The 15,372-nt window shown below is 40.9% G+C and overlaps 1 protein-coding gene across 1 annotated transcript in view; it reads right to left on the reverse strand.

Annotated features, from left to right (window-relative positions):
- MTTP (microsomal triglyceride transfer protein) overlaps positions 1-15,048 on the reverse strand; it is a 41,016-nt gene extending 25,968 nt beyond the window's left edge. The window contains exons 1-6 of the mRNA XM_077300788.1: positions 14,833-15,048; positions 5,861-6,048; positions 5,130-5,273; positions 2,522-2,629; positions 1,424-1,540; positions 576-715 (exon numbers count right to left, since the gene is read on the reverse strand). Of these exons, the coding sequence (XP_077156903.1) occupies positions 576-715; positions 1,424-1,540; positions 2,522-2,629; positions 5,130-5,273; positions 5,861-6,048; positions 14,833-14,893 (758 nt within the window). The 5' untranslated portion in view covers positions 14,894-15,048. The remainder of the gene's footprint in view (positions 1-575; positions 716-1,423; positions 1,541-2,521; positions 2,630-5,129; positions 5,274-5,860; positions 6,049-14,832) is intronic.
- Between the last annotated feature and the right edge of the window lie 324 nt (positions 15,049-15,372).

The following is a 15,372-nucleotide window of genomic DNA, read 5'->3' on the forward strand; positions in this document are numbered from 1 at the left end:
ATCATGACGTATGCATCACTTCATTTCAGAACGTAATGATTGCATGTTCTAAGGCGGGGGTAGTCAAACTGTGGCCCTCCAGATGTCTATGGACTACAATTCCCACGATGCCCTGCCAGCGTTTGGGAATTGTAGTTCATGGACATCTGGAGGGCCGCAGTTTGACTACCCCTGTTCTAAGGTATCTTTAACAGATTAGCACCTGTAGACTGCATATATTCTATATAAATACCATTGCATATGTAAGAAATTATGTATTCATTATAGTTCCAATATAACAAGTATCTTAACAAATTAAAACAAATCCAATTAATCTGCAGCCTCTGAATCACTCTCATATTTAACTGCTAACATTAGACAAGGACTAATGCAGAAGAAGATAGATCAAATAGCAGGATGACATGATTATCTTGGCTAATTTTTAATTAATACTAAATGGTGTTCAAATTCTTGCTATGTTTCATTTGAAGTATAGCACTGGGGAGGTCAGCAATGGATATCTGGTTAGCAGTAAAAGCATCACTAATGATTGGCCACTAATAATTTTGACAAAATAATCAAATAAGCCATCTTACTTTGAAATTATTTTTGCATTAGTTTGTTGCAGAACATTAATCTTCAAAACATGATTTTCCTCTGCCCGCACAATTTTCAAAAAAGTGTCTTCCAGCACGTAAATGGCAGCAGAAGTCGATTTTTTGCTGATTTCGAAAAACTGAAAAATAATTTTATACAAATGTTTGACCAGTAAGTGTTCAAAACAGGTAACAAAAATTAATCTAGTATGGGATTTAAGTCCTGTAATTCAGGAGGGGAAATTAGAATTGTCTATTCAGAGCATTTGATCTCATCAAGCCTGCCATGGCTCCAGGGACTACAAACATGCTGGAGGTGAGTGCATTTTTTTACTTTTACTTTGGAGGAAATTAACCTCCCGGGTTATTTTTTTTAAAGATTTTAGATTTTTCTGCTAGCGTGAGAGGTCCACAGATGGTGTCCGCAGATGTGGGCCACACATTGCTATTAGATAAATGACAGGATTGGTTATTGGTCAGGATCTACAAATGTATGTAATAGACAGGATGTATGTACATACAAGTGTTTTGCTGTGGTAATTCTATTATAACACTAGTGCACAAATACTAAAGACATTTGTCATCAAAATTGTGGAACTGCCCTAACAGAAGGAATAACAGACATTTATAAAGTTACGACAGATGTTGAGACAGTGAATAAAATGAATTTTCACCCTCTTCCAGAATCTTATACCTTTGAGTCATCCAATTAAATGAAGACAAAGATCTGAGAACAATTAATAATATTAAGGAAGATAACAGAACGTATGACTACCTCAATCCAGGACAATATTAATGTTTCTTGTGTCTGCATTTGCACTGCATGAAAGGAGTTAACCAGACTGTACCTGTCTGTGGCTCGTAAAGCCTGCCTGTTCCTGTTTGCACGTGTTGAGAGCTTTAATTTTAGTGATGTGATTTTCTCGAGCCTGGTAAGTAACATTGCATCTTCCCGAGATGTCTGTCTACAGAAAGGAGGGTAAAAAGTTCCTAAGTCAAAGCCATCAGTATTGCAACAAAAAGCACTGGAAAAAGCTGTCCCAAGAAGCCAAATTTTCTCCACCGTCATCGTCAGCTTTTTCAGACACACCTTGAATATTTAATTTTTTACCACATAGATCAGTTTTCTCCTGCCATGTTTTACCTTAAATCTAACCTCCCAAATTTAGTTCCTAGGATTGATTTTACAAAACTAACTGCTGCTGTGAGTAACATACATAAGATATAAGAACTGTGAAGTTATGCAATTTCTCCTCCATTGGAAAAGAATGCTACTTTCAATTTGCAGTTCACAAAAGAGGAAACATAGTCTCTTCAAGTTCACAGCCCTACCACTATATCATTGTACCTGTTGCACTCCCATTCCCTCCTCTCCCATTTTCTATGTCTGTTAAAAATAAAATGTGAAAAAAAAATGGTATAGATGCGGAGGCAAAGTGTCAACATTCAGAAAATATAATCCTTGGGTTTTCCACCCTTTTTCCCTTTTCCAATGGAAATTTGGCAATTTTGTGGAGCACTTAGAAAACCTTCTAAGAAAGATTTTCTTTTAGAACGAGGGAATGCTTTTAAAGATAAAGTTATACAAGCACACACACACACAGTGAAAATGTGGGATATGAATGTTTGTTGAATATATCATTACACAGCAATTCCTGTGTGTAATACAGATATAAATATTTTAGTAACATATTTATTGTTTAATTGTAATTAATTTTCTCTACATTAAATATATTCTGATGTGTATGACCACAATAGTATCACAGCCCACAGCATGCAATATATCAATCACACACAAACAGTGAAATTCTATGGAGACTTATATCTTTTTAAATTCACTGATTTCACGGGACTTAAAGTCTACTTAGTATTGCACTGTGTGGCCTAAAAACAACTGCCTAGGAGTAAGCCCAGATTGCTTTGCTTATATAGCAAAAGTACAATACCTCACTGACAACTCCAGAATTCATCTGTATCTGAAACAAGCTTGCCAGACCTTTCTTGAGATTCTGAACAACAGCAGGTTCATTTGCATAAGAGTAGAAGTTTGTAACCTGGTTGAGTGAAAAACAATATATAAAAGGGTAGAAATCACTTTCCAAATTTCAAGCCTGATTAGACCATATGATCATTCAGAAGATCTTCCAGGTACGATAATAATATCTGTTGTAAAATTCTAGTGGCAAACTGACAAGGAGGAAATGATATAATTGGATATTTTAGGTTGCTTTGGGCTGATCCTGCGTTGAGCAGGGGGTTGGACTAGATGGCCTGTATGGCCCCTTCCAACTCTACGATTCTATATTATTTTACTGTCATCAGGTCTCAAAGGTTTTCCATAGAGCTGAAAATGAAAGGCAATTTGAAAATGGGGAATAGGTAGACAGTTTTAAAACCAAGAACAATGTGTAAAGTTTGACCTTAAACAAAAACCTGGTCAAAATAAGCCCAATTTTGGCCATGGATTCACCTTAGGTAAATAATTTTATCTCTTTCTCTCTTCCCAGTCTCACAAACTGGGACAATAATGACTTCACAGCATATCTGTGGGAGTAAACGGGATAAGAAAGGTGACCTTTGTCCGGGAAAAGTGTCATCCAAATGACTAAAACAAGATGCAGTAATGAATGTTAGGGAGAAATCTTCCTATAAAAACAATTCAGCAGTGAAAAGAAGCAACCAAAAGCAATAATTTTGAGGGTATTTTGTTGAGTTTTTCAAATACTAGCTTCACAGGCATCAGTACCAGATTTGTCGCATAAGGGTGGCTTATTGTGCTAGAGTGGCAAAAGTGAACTCCAACTGAATGATTCTATCTTTCTATAAACATTATGAAAAACTAAACAGTTAGGGCGCTAACTACAATTACTACAAAATGGCCAAATGTTTATTTAGTTCATTGGTATCTCACCTCTCTGCTCTTAGAATGCATTGACACAGCTTACAACAATTAGATAAATGCAGTAGTGGCAGCTGACAGAGGGAAAGACAAACTCATATAAAATTACTGGGAGCTGAATGGCTTAGCATACCCTTCACTTTGACACCTATAGCCTTTTGGTTCAGCGGTTTTCTTGGGAACTTATTAGGGATTATCAAACAAAAGATCCAAAAGGGCAGACCACCCCCCCCCCAGCCTGTTTGCCTACCATTATTGATCCTTTAATGAAACACATAGCTACAAGACAGTAAGTGTTCCAGAAGAGTCTCTGTTCACGAGGAGCAAAATAAGTACCAATAGAACCTATGGGCTAATGGCTACGCAAACCGTCTGTGTATTGTAGAACATGCCCAAATAGTCTTTGCAATGTGCAGGAATTCTGTGGCAAGCTCACAAAAAATCCATGGCATAATCCGGAAAGAGATGCCAGTTTGAAGGAAGATCATTGGGGGGGGGGGGGAGGGGGAGAATATATTCATCTTGAGAACATGATACAGTGTGCACCTAACGTACACTTCCCAGTAATACCTCAGATAACATATATTGTGCACTTTAACCTAGTCTATAACCAGGCAAAAATTAATAGTAACCCCATTGATGACTTAGAAACGTGTCAACCGTACAATGAACTTTGAACCTCCAGGCAAGACTGAGCTGCATATGAGCTTGACCTGAGACTTTGTACCTTCAACAATCACTTAAGGACTTGCAACCTGCTGGGCTTTGCCATGTCCCTCCCAACTATAAACCAGGATTGTAATAAACGAGCAAAAAAGCCTGTTGTACTTAAAACTACAATGGCACTAGCCTTTCCTCCCCCCACCACCCTCAGCAGGTCCGCTGAGGCTTGGAGATGCCACAGTGGGACTTTTTGGGGTGGGGGGAACACTTGCGGGGACTGCCTGCTTGAGGTGGGGGGGGGAGGGAGTCCCTGCCAGTACTCCTCCCCGCACCGAGAAGGCCCGCCAAGGCCTCTCCAGGCCTCGGCAAGCCTTCCCAGGGTAGGGGGAGAGAAAGGTCACAGCTGGGGCTGCTTGGGGAAGCGGGAGTGCTGGAAGGGACTGGCTCGCTTCCTCCCTCCCAATCAGCAGCCCCACCAAGGGTATCTTACTGCGGGCTGAGACTTCTTCCACATGGGAGTTGGAGGGGGATGCAGCTAGGCGCAGGACATCCCACCTGACTATTTGTTGGCCAGCTAGTCAATCAGGGATGGGATAGCCTACCTGACTGGCAGTTAGGTGATGAGTGCCAACTCCTGACAACTACCCCCTTCCCCTTTTATTTATATATTCAGATATGTTACCTCATTTGAACACCCCAGTGGTACAGAACTGCACAAGAGGTATTATCAGAAACTCCTAGTATTTCACGTAGTTTCACTTGATGATGATGATTATACTTTTGCTTTCCCTTTTCTATCCTTGATCATCCCTTTCCAGTCCTTTATAGGGTTGCCAGACGCAGGCCCCCTCGCAGCCCCCGTCACATTATATGGTCAATCAGCTATATTTAGCTCAGTGACAAGACAAGCCTGAAGACACACCCACAAGAGGTGACCTGTAGATTTTCCCAAAGGATGAATAAACATTTCAAAACAAAGATTTGGTTGTTACCTTTCCACGGGTCCAGTGGAGAACTACAGGTCTTTTTAAAGCTGCCAGATGTTCTTTCTCAATTATTTTATCTGTGCTTGTTCCTTTAAAAATGTTTTTGTCTGCAGGACGCTCATTGACATGTTCAACTGTTACGTCTGTTACCTGGAAGGGAGAAATGGAACATAGACACATATCCACCTTGGCAGGAAGAGCTTTCACTTTTCTGTTCCTGCTTTCTGTATGAATCAGCTGATCCACTATATGGTGTTTTGGATTATTATATGGAACTGCCACTACATTCATTACAAGCTTCTTTGCACTGGTCTCTCCTGGCTCTGTGGAGGCACTCCTCCAATCCAAAATGTTTCATAGATTTAGCCCAATTTATCTGCGTTTTTAAATGAAGATTCTATTGATAGAACCTGGTTCTTATAAAAATGTGCTCTCCCACTGACATATGGCTGCTCCATCAACATACACCTGATAAGCCTGAAGTGGCTTAAAATCAGTAGGAAACTGGAGAACTGAAATTCTCTTTTTAAGTTCTCCTAGTTATTACCAAGTTTAAATTCCAAGGATGCTTTGTGAAGAAGTTTTGACAATCAAATGTGTTAACATTTACAACATATAACTTTCCTGTTTTGTTGCTTATCAAAAAAGTTGTAGTCATTTAACTCAGTGTCCCACTTCAGGCCCTTTTAATGTTCATCTTAGCAGGAATAATGCACAATTTCATGTAAGCTGCCTACCGCAATGTTGATCAACTGATCATCATCATTATTGGGATTTCTCCATACTAAGTTGACGTCCACTCCAGATGAAATTCGGAAGCCTGCACTCTCCTGGGGTGTCCCTTTAACCCTGTCAATGAGCACTTCAGTGGAGTAGGCAAATTTATATAGCTTGTCATTGTTAATTCTTGGACCAGTATTGTGACCTGTGTAGAAAACAAATCTTTTGGTGATTATCATAAATCCAAAGAACCTGCTATATTAAGGTTACCAGATTTTAACATTGGTAAAGTGGGACACCATTGACTGGGGGGAGGGGGGGGTTCTTGATTAAAAGTTTGGTCTATATGGAGCAATAAAAAGTTTCATAGAATGCAAAAATAGTATTGTAATATATATTTTTTAATTTCAACATAAGTACAATTTGCCAGGTACCCCCAAATGTCCCTCCGAAATCTGGTCACCTTACGCTATATTCTCCTCCTCTCAGTGCCCGAGACTTATAGCTTCCAACCTGAACATCAGCAAGAGTGATAGGTGAGTTGGCTTAGTATTTTGCACACTTTCACTGACATTCCCTTATTTATAAGTACTTAGGGTTACTAAACAAGCAATGCGGAGAATCAGTTTTAACTCTCGTGTTTTAATTTTTTAACTCTTCACTAGCTACTTTGTCTCTCACCATCCTGAATAATTTGGTATTATTTGTAAACTTGGTTCTCACTTCCAGTTCCAGATCATTAATGAATGAATTAAGTAGCACCACTCCAATACCCGTCCCCGTAATCCACAATAAGGACCCATTAACACATGACTGCTAAATTTAATTTTAAACATTTGGTGCAGGACTTTGTCAAAAACTTTTCAGAAGGCTTAATATATATGAGATACCTTCATTCATATGCTTGTTAATACCCTCAAAGAACTCAAAAAGGTGGTAAGAAACTTGCTTTTGAATGCATAAAACTGACAGCCTAACACTAACTGTTGGCTACTCATACCAGCAGTTGGCTACTCCAGGGTCTCAGGCAGTAGTGCTTCACATCCCTTACTATCCCTAAACTGGAGACACTGAGGGCTGAACTAGGATGTTCTGCCAATGAAGCAGATGCTCTGTCATTGAACCACAGCCCTGTCCTTGCTTACTGCAAAGACCTTCTTCGTATCAGGCAAAGGTCTTTCACATCACCAACGACCTGATTTTTTTTAAACTGGAGATGCCAGGAATTGAACTTGGAACCTTCAAAACAAAAACTCTAAACAGCACCTCCCCTTTACAGAAGCCACACTGATTTTTCAGTGGAGCTTGATCCACAACAGCTTCACTACCATAAATTGTTGAGAATATTATTCCCTTTTGATATACTATACACAGTGCAACCGTACACCATTAGGTCTTCCATTTCCTTAAATAGGGCTAGGCAAGGATTTAATACAGTATTTTTATATATTGATTTAGGGTCAAGGGAGCTTCTGCGGTAAGCGTATCTCTCAGGGAGGAGTGGTGGACCCAGCTTGACTTGCCGCTTACAGTGCTGGTGTCTGTCATTAAGACTGTCTATAATTAAATCATGATACCATATAATACAGAAAGCTATGCTCTTGAGCTGAGACAGCTGTCAGGGCCTGTACCTTTTATTAGTGTACTTGGCATGCACAGCATGTGCAGCTCTAACCACTAGCTAACTTTAAAACTATAGGTTACATTTTATGGCTTTGTATAACTTTTAAAAGGAAAAATAGCTCTAGAAGCACGGTGAATATTAGAAAATACTGCAACAATAAAGGTAAAGGTATCCCCTGTGCAAGCACCGAGTCATGTCTGACCCTTGGGGTGACGCCCTCTAGCGTTTTCATGGCAGACTCAATACGGGGTGGTTTGCCAGTGCCTCCCCCAGTCATTACCGTTTACCCCCCAGCAAGCTGGGTACTCATTTTACCGACCTCGGAAGGATGGAAGGCTGAGTCAACCTTGAGCCGGCTGCTGGGATTGAACTCACAGCCTCATGGGCAAAGCTTTCAGACAGCTGCCTTACCACTCTGCGCCACAAGAGGCTTCGTAACAATATCTTTCGTAACTGCAACAATATCTTTCAATAAAAATACAGTTTGCAATAATCTGGTTAAAACAACACAAAATGTTTAAAAACAATCAACACAAGGTATCTTGAAGTAAGATGAATTTTACCCATTCTGCAACCAAATACTTAGTCACTCAGATTAATAATTACTTTGTTGTATCATCTGTTCCTCTTAATATTTCTGGTAAGGCCTTGGAGGAGGAGCGTGTTTCATGGCTGCACTTAACGCCCACTCAGGGTGGCTGTCCTGCCCCTGAGTGCCTCCTCCTCCAACCACCTTGCTTGTCTGTCCAGCATCCAGCCAATCGCCTTCTGTCCCCCACCTGACCATCCCCTCCTCCTTCCACTTCCCTCTGAGGCTTGGAGGCTGCAGATACCTGCTACACGAGAGCTGTCCTTGCCGATGAGTTCCCTAACAGCTGCCTGCAGCCTTTCCAGATTTAGCGGGGAAGGGGAGGCTGTCTACAGAGTTCTTCCACCCCTCCCCCCCAATCTAGCACCCATTGTATTCCTGAATGCAAAGGGCTTGGCCCCTAGTATATACATAATAGCAACCTCAGCCCCATGTGCTATTTGGGAATCAGCCACAGCTTCTTAAACATGCTATAGTGTGTGTGGACCAGCAGTATGTAGCCCCATCCCACCCATGTACCCTTTCCAAAGCACACTAGTTCTGAGCCTCTGTGATTTCCTCTGTCTAAGGTTAGTGAAGATGAGGTGAATGCAAGCAGCCCGTATCTCACATTCCATGTTGGCCATATTCACTAGTTCAAACAAAATCTGCACTAAAGAAAACAAGTTTGACTAGGTCTCTTTTAGAAATGCACCCACTTATCCTATTTTAAGAATTTTCAAATGCAGAAAATATACATGGCTGATTTTGTCTGCACAGCTAATATTGCTAACTTGGAATGTTATGTAGGTTCCAAAATGTATGTAAAATACAACTTTGTCTTCAAATCAGTTAGAGCCATGGTATCTTTCACATGGTTGGTTAGTTATGGGTTGTTCCTAAGTATACTTATTGGGAAGTAAGTCCCATCACATCAGTGGGGCTCTGTTTCATACAAACTGGGTGAGGATGAGCCTGCTTTTTAATTTATTCATTGTACAATGCTCTCCGTTTGACACACTCAATCCTCGTTCAGGTGGATCTTCCAGTTTCATTTAGAGGTGCTTTACATTTTTTCCCTCAGTCAGACATCCATTTTACATGTCTTTATAGTTGCAGAGGGAATGTAACTCAATCACTATAATTCAATATAAGTATGTTCATATTTGTGCGTTCATCCCATAAAGACAGCAAGAAACCCTGGAGATCTGAGGCTAACAGATTAAAGGGGTAGTCAACCTGTGGTCCTCCAGATGTCCATGGACTACAATTCCCATGAGCCCCTGCCAGAGCTAGAAACTACATATCTCAGATAATATTTAATTTAAAAACATTTCAAATGAGTTCAATGGCACCAGATAGCACATCTTTTCAGAAAATTAATCTAGAAATATTGAATGAATGTGTATATGGGATCTGTTACGTTACCATTTAATCCAAATCTTGATAAATCCCAGATGCCAGGTTGCCATGGCATCTAGGAATTCCAGAGACATCTAGGGGCTTTACGCACCGGGATCTTTGTTGCAAATTGGTCACTGAATGAAAAATCGCCATTTAAAATAGTGGAATTCGTCGTTATGCATACCTGCCTTTGTAGTGGAATCCAGTTGCGTTTTGTAGCGTTTCCCACAGCTTCCGGTCTCGGCAGAAAAGGAAGCGCTATTGCCAAGCTCGTCCCGCCCCTGGCCGTCAAGCAGCCAATGGGCAGCCGTTAGCATGCTCCCAAACAGCCCCTTTCCCTTTAAGAAAGGTTTAAAAAAAAAAAAAAACAGACCCATAGCAACGAATCTGGGTAGATTCGTTGCAACGGAGAGACCCATCCAGCTGCCTAATGTGAGCTGTCGTTTGATCGTATGATCGTTGCCACGCTGCCTCGAGTGATTAAAAAAAAATCCCCCCCCCCTCTCACGGGCCCGATTTTCGGCTGAATTAATGTGTAAAAAATAAAGGGACTTTATTTCAGCAAACGGGCTTTTATGTGGTTTGTGCTTAGTGACTAAAGGTGAAGGACTGAAGCCAGGGAAGCCTCTAAACAGAAAGAGGCTCGCTGGTGCGTTTATCCCCGCTCGCTCGGAGAAAAAAAAATGGCGATCGCTTCGCCGGAAGTTTGGAGGACAGGCTCAGGAGGAGGGACTTTGAAGAAACCGCAACAATGTTAACGCACAGGTCTTTATCGCTAGTGTTGCAGATTGTTTGCAAGAGTGTAGCGCTTTCCGGAGGGTGAATCCACTTTTTGGGATTCCCCTGAAAGCGCTACAACGAAGCGCTTTTTGCTGATCGGTTTCAGGAGTGTTGCAGATTGTCTACGACGTCGTGCGTTATGGCAAATCAATAGCGTTTCCAATTGGCAACCATTGTGCGATTTTGAAGCCGTGCAAAAAGCCCCCTAGTAATTTTCAGCAATTATTTTCTTAGCAATTGTCAGTGGAAGTAGGAACAGTTGGAACCAAACAGTTTTTCCAGTGATGAAAAGGGAATTAAAGGGATTTTTGCCCTTTCAAAAGGCTATGTTTGGACTCATGAGACCTGAATGGACAAAAGCCATGAGGAACATGAGCAGTAAGAAGAGAGTAATCAGTTGCGACTGTACAAAAAATACTAGTTCAAACCAACATAAAGTTTACTGTTTCACATCAGAATGTTTTGTTGTATAGCATAAAAATAAATGTGCATACAGTTATTATTGTTGCTTGTTTATATATAAATTTCAATGTCAACACTCAGTGGTAATAAACTCATTTCTTAAGCAGATGCTTTTTTATTTTTTATTCAATTAAATGGAGCTTTTCAAAACAATCATAGGATTATAAGGGAAACTATAAGAAAACAGGCTAGGGTTAAAAGTTAGGTTTTTGTTGTCATGACAACAGTTGATAGTAACTGTGAAGGCACCAGGATTAGGTCTTGCACTAACAGTAAATAGAAAACATAGTCATAAAATATGAAGACCTTAAACCTAAAAATGAGTCTAGCTCCTACATTTTTGGACGTGTTCATAAAACCAAACATCATTTGTCAAGGCCTGCCTGAATCACAATGGCAAATAGAGCCTGCCCCACAGTTCCTATACTTCTCAGATTATTTGTAGTTAATTTAGAGTGCTTTCACAGATTTGAGTAACACAGGATTTTAAACTAATTTTGTTGTTGTTGTTATGTGCGAAGTCGTGTCCGACCCATCGCGACCCCATGGACAATGATCCTCCAGGCCTTCCTGTCCTCTACCATTCCCCGGAGTCCATTTAAGTTTGCACCTACTGCTTCAGTGACTCCATCCAGCCACCTCATTCTCTGTCGTCCCCTTCTTCTTTTGCCCTCGATCGCTCCCAGCATTAGGCTCTTCTCCAGGGAGTCCTTCCTTCTCATGAGGTGGCCAAAGTATTTGAGTTTCATCTTCAGGATCTGGCCTTCTAAAGAGCAGTCAGGGTTGATCTCCTCTAGGACTGACCGGTTTGTTCGCCTTGCAGTCCAAGGGACTCGCAAGAGTCTTCTCCAGCACCAGAGTTCAAAAGCCTCAATTCTTTGACGCTCGGCCTTCCTTATGGTCCAACTTTCGCATCCATACATTGCAACTGGGAAGACCATAGCCTTGACTAAACGCACTTTTGTTGGCAGGGTGATGTCTCTGCTTTTTAGGATGCTGTCTAGATTTGCCATAGCTTTCCTCCCCAGGAGCAAGCGTCTTTTAATTTCTTTGCTGCAGTCCCCATCTGCAGTGATCTTGGAGCCCAGGAAAATAAAATCTGTCACTATCTCCATTTCTTCCCCATCTATTTGCCAGGAATTGAGAGGGCCGGATGCCATGATCTTTGTTTTCTTGATGTTGAGTTTCAAGCCAACTTTTGCACTCTCCTCCTTCACCCGCATCAACAGGCTCTTTAGTTCCTCTTCACTTTCTGCCATTAGAGTGGTATCATCTGCATATCTGAGGTTGTTGATATTTCTCCCTGCAATCTTGATCCCAATTTGTGACTCCTCTAATCCTGCATTTCTCATGATGTGCTCTGCATACAAGTTAAATAGGCAAGGCGACAGTATACAGCCTTGCCGAACTCCTTTCTCAATTTTGAACCAGTCAGTGATTCCATGTTCAGTTCTCACTGTTGCTTCTTGACCTGCATATAAATTTCTCAAGAGACAAATAAGATGCTCTGGTATTCCCATCTCTTTAAGAACTTGCCACAATTTGTTGTGCTCCACACAATCAAAGGCTTTAGCATAGTCAATGAAGCAGAAGTAGACGTTCTTCTGGTACTCCCTAGCTTTCTCCATGATCCAGCGTATTAAACTAATTTGCTTCCTCAATAAAAACGGCCATTTTTCAAAGTATATTTGACTTCACTAAAAATCTGTTCCATCTGTAGCTGCCATTTCTGCTTTTCCTATATATACTAACCACGATTCAAAATATGTAAGTTTTCAAACAAAAGAACGCTGCTACACAAGAGCATCGCAATATAAAGTTCTTGAAGAAAGAAAATAAGAATTGTTAATGTGTCATTCAGTTTTGAAATAAGTTCATTATAAAAATGCATTCACTATGCTTTTTCCCATTGTGAATTAGCAGTTAGCTGAGTATACTGTGTCCAAAGTCATCTGGTCTCATGAGGAGCATTTAAAGCATTTGTAGTGGTCCATTAATTGCGCCTGATGATGTCTCACATTATCCCTGGAATCACCATAAGGTCTTTCAGTCAGAGATACCTTGTGAATTCCATGCTCAGAACTCAACTGCCAGAGACAAAATGTCCCATTGCAGATTGGGACCGTGAAGAGCACAAGGCTTCAAGCCTTTCTACCCTGTGTCATTTCCCTCACTTGCAAAGGCCCTGGGAAGCTGCTATGCACCCTCCTGCAGACACCTACATGTAGCTATGTATCTGTCCATTTCCTCAACAGGTCAAACTATGAATTCCCAGAGCTGTTTCAAGACAGAGAGAAGGCTGAAGATGAGGATGCCAAAAGGCCTGGAAAAATGTCCTGTTCCTTTAATAAAGGTTTAATGTGCTAGAAAGGCTCCCTAGAAAAAAACAATAATGCCAGGAGAAGCTGAAGGCAGCAGGAAAAGAAGAAGACCCAACATGTGATGGATTGACTCAATCAAAGAAGCCATGGCCTGCAGTTTGTAAGATCTGAGAACAACTTTTAATGGCAGGGTATTTTGTAGAACATTAATTTATAGGGCCCCATAAGTTGGAAGCAACGTGATGGCACTTTACACACACAATGTATGGAAATGGACCATTGATACCTTTCATGGCATGTAAGTGAATATCACCCGGTAAATAACAGACTAAGAAGCCTCGGTGAAAGAATTATTTTTATCCAGTTGGCAACCCTACTGAAACCTCATCTCCTTACACATCATGGTCCTGATCTGGGTCAGTCCACCATATGCTTTGGAACTGAAATTCAAGCATTTACCACGCAAGGCACATATGATGAGAAGTCATTCTGGTGGACTTGGGGAGCACACTAGGACAATTTATCTGGGATGTGGTCTGTTACCACAAATAACTTACCAGTGAGGGTCCCCCGTCCGTCCGTCCCCCCCTCCCGCCGCCGAACAGGTCATGGAGCAAAACTTCTCTCCTTAAAATAAGTCATCAGTGCCTGGTGGAACTAAGTGCAAAGATTCAAGTTCCAAGGAAGCAGACAGCAGTTCCTTAAATAGTCCCACATGGAAGAATGATAGTCCTATGAACCAGTCCAATATATCTTCCTAACCGTGCCTGAAGACTGGTGGTACATCCTATTCCTTATAGCATCCTAAAAGTTTTGACTAAAAGGATTAGCTATCAAGACTCACACTTCTAGTCCAAGGAATTCCTATTTTAGTTGCTTGTGTCATGTGGCTAGTCACATAATCTTGCCAGTAATTGAACAGTCTGATTTACCTCATGCACAGGAAGTTAAGCAGCCACCATTACATCTCATTTATAGGCCCAGCATCTACCAAGCTGGCGAAAAACTGAAGTCAATCCTTCTTTAGCATTCCAGGAAGCTCTCTCATCACATGGTTGTCATCCTGTGCAACCTCCATTAATGTTGGTGGAAAATGCCATCAAATCCCAGCCGACTAAGGATGACCTCACAGGGTTTTCAAGGCAAGAGACAAACAGAGGTGGTTTGCTATTGCCTGCCTCTTTGTAGAGATGATTACCTTAATCATCTCTCATCCAAGTATTAACTGGGCAAAACAGTTAATACTGAGGTCTCTCATGAAGACTGGGTTAGCCTGGACCAGGGGTAGTCAACCTACAGTTCCCATGAGCCCCTGCCAGCAAATGCTGGCCTGGACCATCCCGGTCAAGGCAACTTTAACTCTTCTTTAAAGACTGCATGGTTATGGAAGGATTTTTCAGGGAATTCCACAACATGGGAAAACAGAAGGTGAACTCTGCTATGTTCTTTTGGAAGTACATTTTTAGCCCTTTGTAAAACCTCTCCTAATTCAAACTGCAAACTAACTAGTATCTCTTCTGTTTATCTCAATCACAGCCTGATGATTCAAACTGACATTGATCCAAAAAGAAATTAAAATTAATTCCTTAGTAAAGGAATAATCTCTGTAATGTCAAAGAAAATGAGCTAAGTATATTTCCACTCAAACCACAGTCTTTGCAAAAAGTAGACTTTTGTTGCCTTACACTGATTTTGTCAAGGTGATTGGAAGTAATTGGGAAGATATTTATGATCTAAGGCATGAAACTACTCACACGAATCCTTTCTTAAAGGAATCATTACACTTTTTCTAAAGTCAGTGACAAATAATTAATCAAAGAAGTAACGTACCTTTCACAGATGCTGAGTATGTGGAAATGATGCAGGGGAAGAGCACAGTAAGAAGAATCATGCCTTCTTCTTTTAAGCTATTCACTATAATACTAAGAAATACTGTATCGCTATTGAGAAGTGAACTGCTCAGAGTGAAGCTTGCAAAGAGGGCTTCAGAATCTGTTACAATAAAGTTTATCTAGATGTAGTTAAGGGTCAGATTCCAAACTCTGCACTTAGGTACTAAGTTCATTACAGCTCCCTTCAGTTAATTATTAAGAACAGAGGTAATCTGGGACATTTGAAGGTATCATTGTTCTCCTTAGTTTTCACTAACACAGAAAGATTTCATTGTTCTCCTTAGTTTTCACTAAAAAATAAAGTTTGACTGTAGCACCTTTGGCATGCACACAAAAGCTTATACCTTGAATAAAACTTTGCTGGTCTTAAAGGTGCCACTGGACTAAAGCATTTTCCCAGTCAGAGTAGTTCAGCAGTGGAATAGGCTGCCTAAGGAGGTGGTGAGCTCCCCCTCACTAGCAGTCTTCAAGCAAAGGT

The sequence above is a fragment of the Paroedura picta genome, chromosome 10 (genome assembly GCF_049243985.1).
Source record: "Paroedura picta isolate Pp20150507F chromosome 10, Ppicta_v3.0, whole genome shotgun sequence".
Lineage (NCBI taxonomy): Eukaryota > Metazoa > Chordata > Lepidosauria > Squamata > Gekkonidae > Paroedura > Paroedura picta.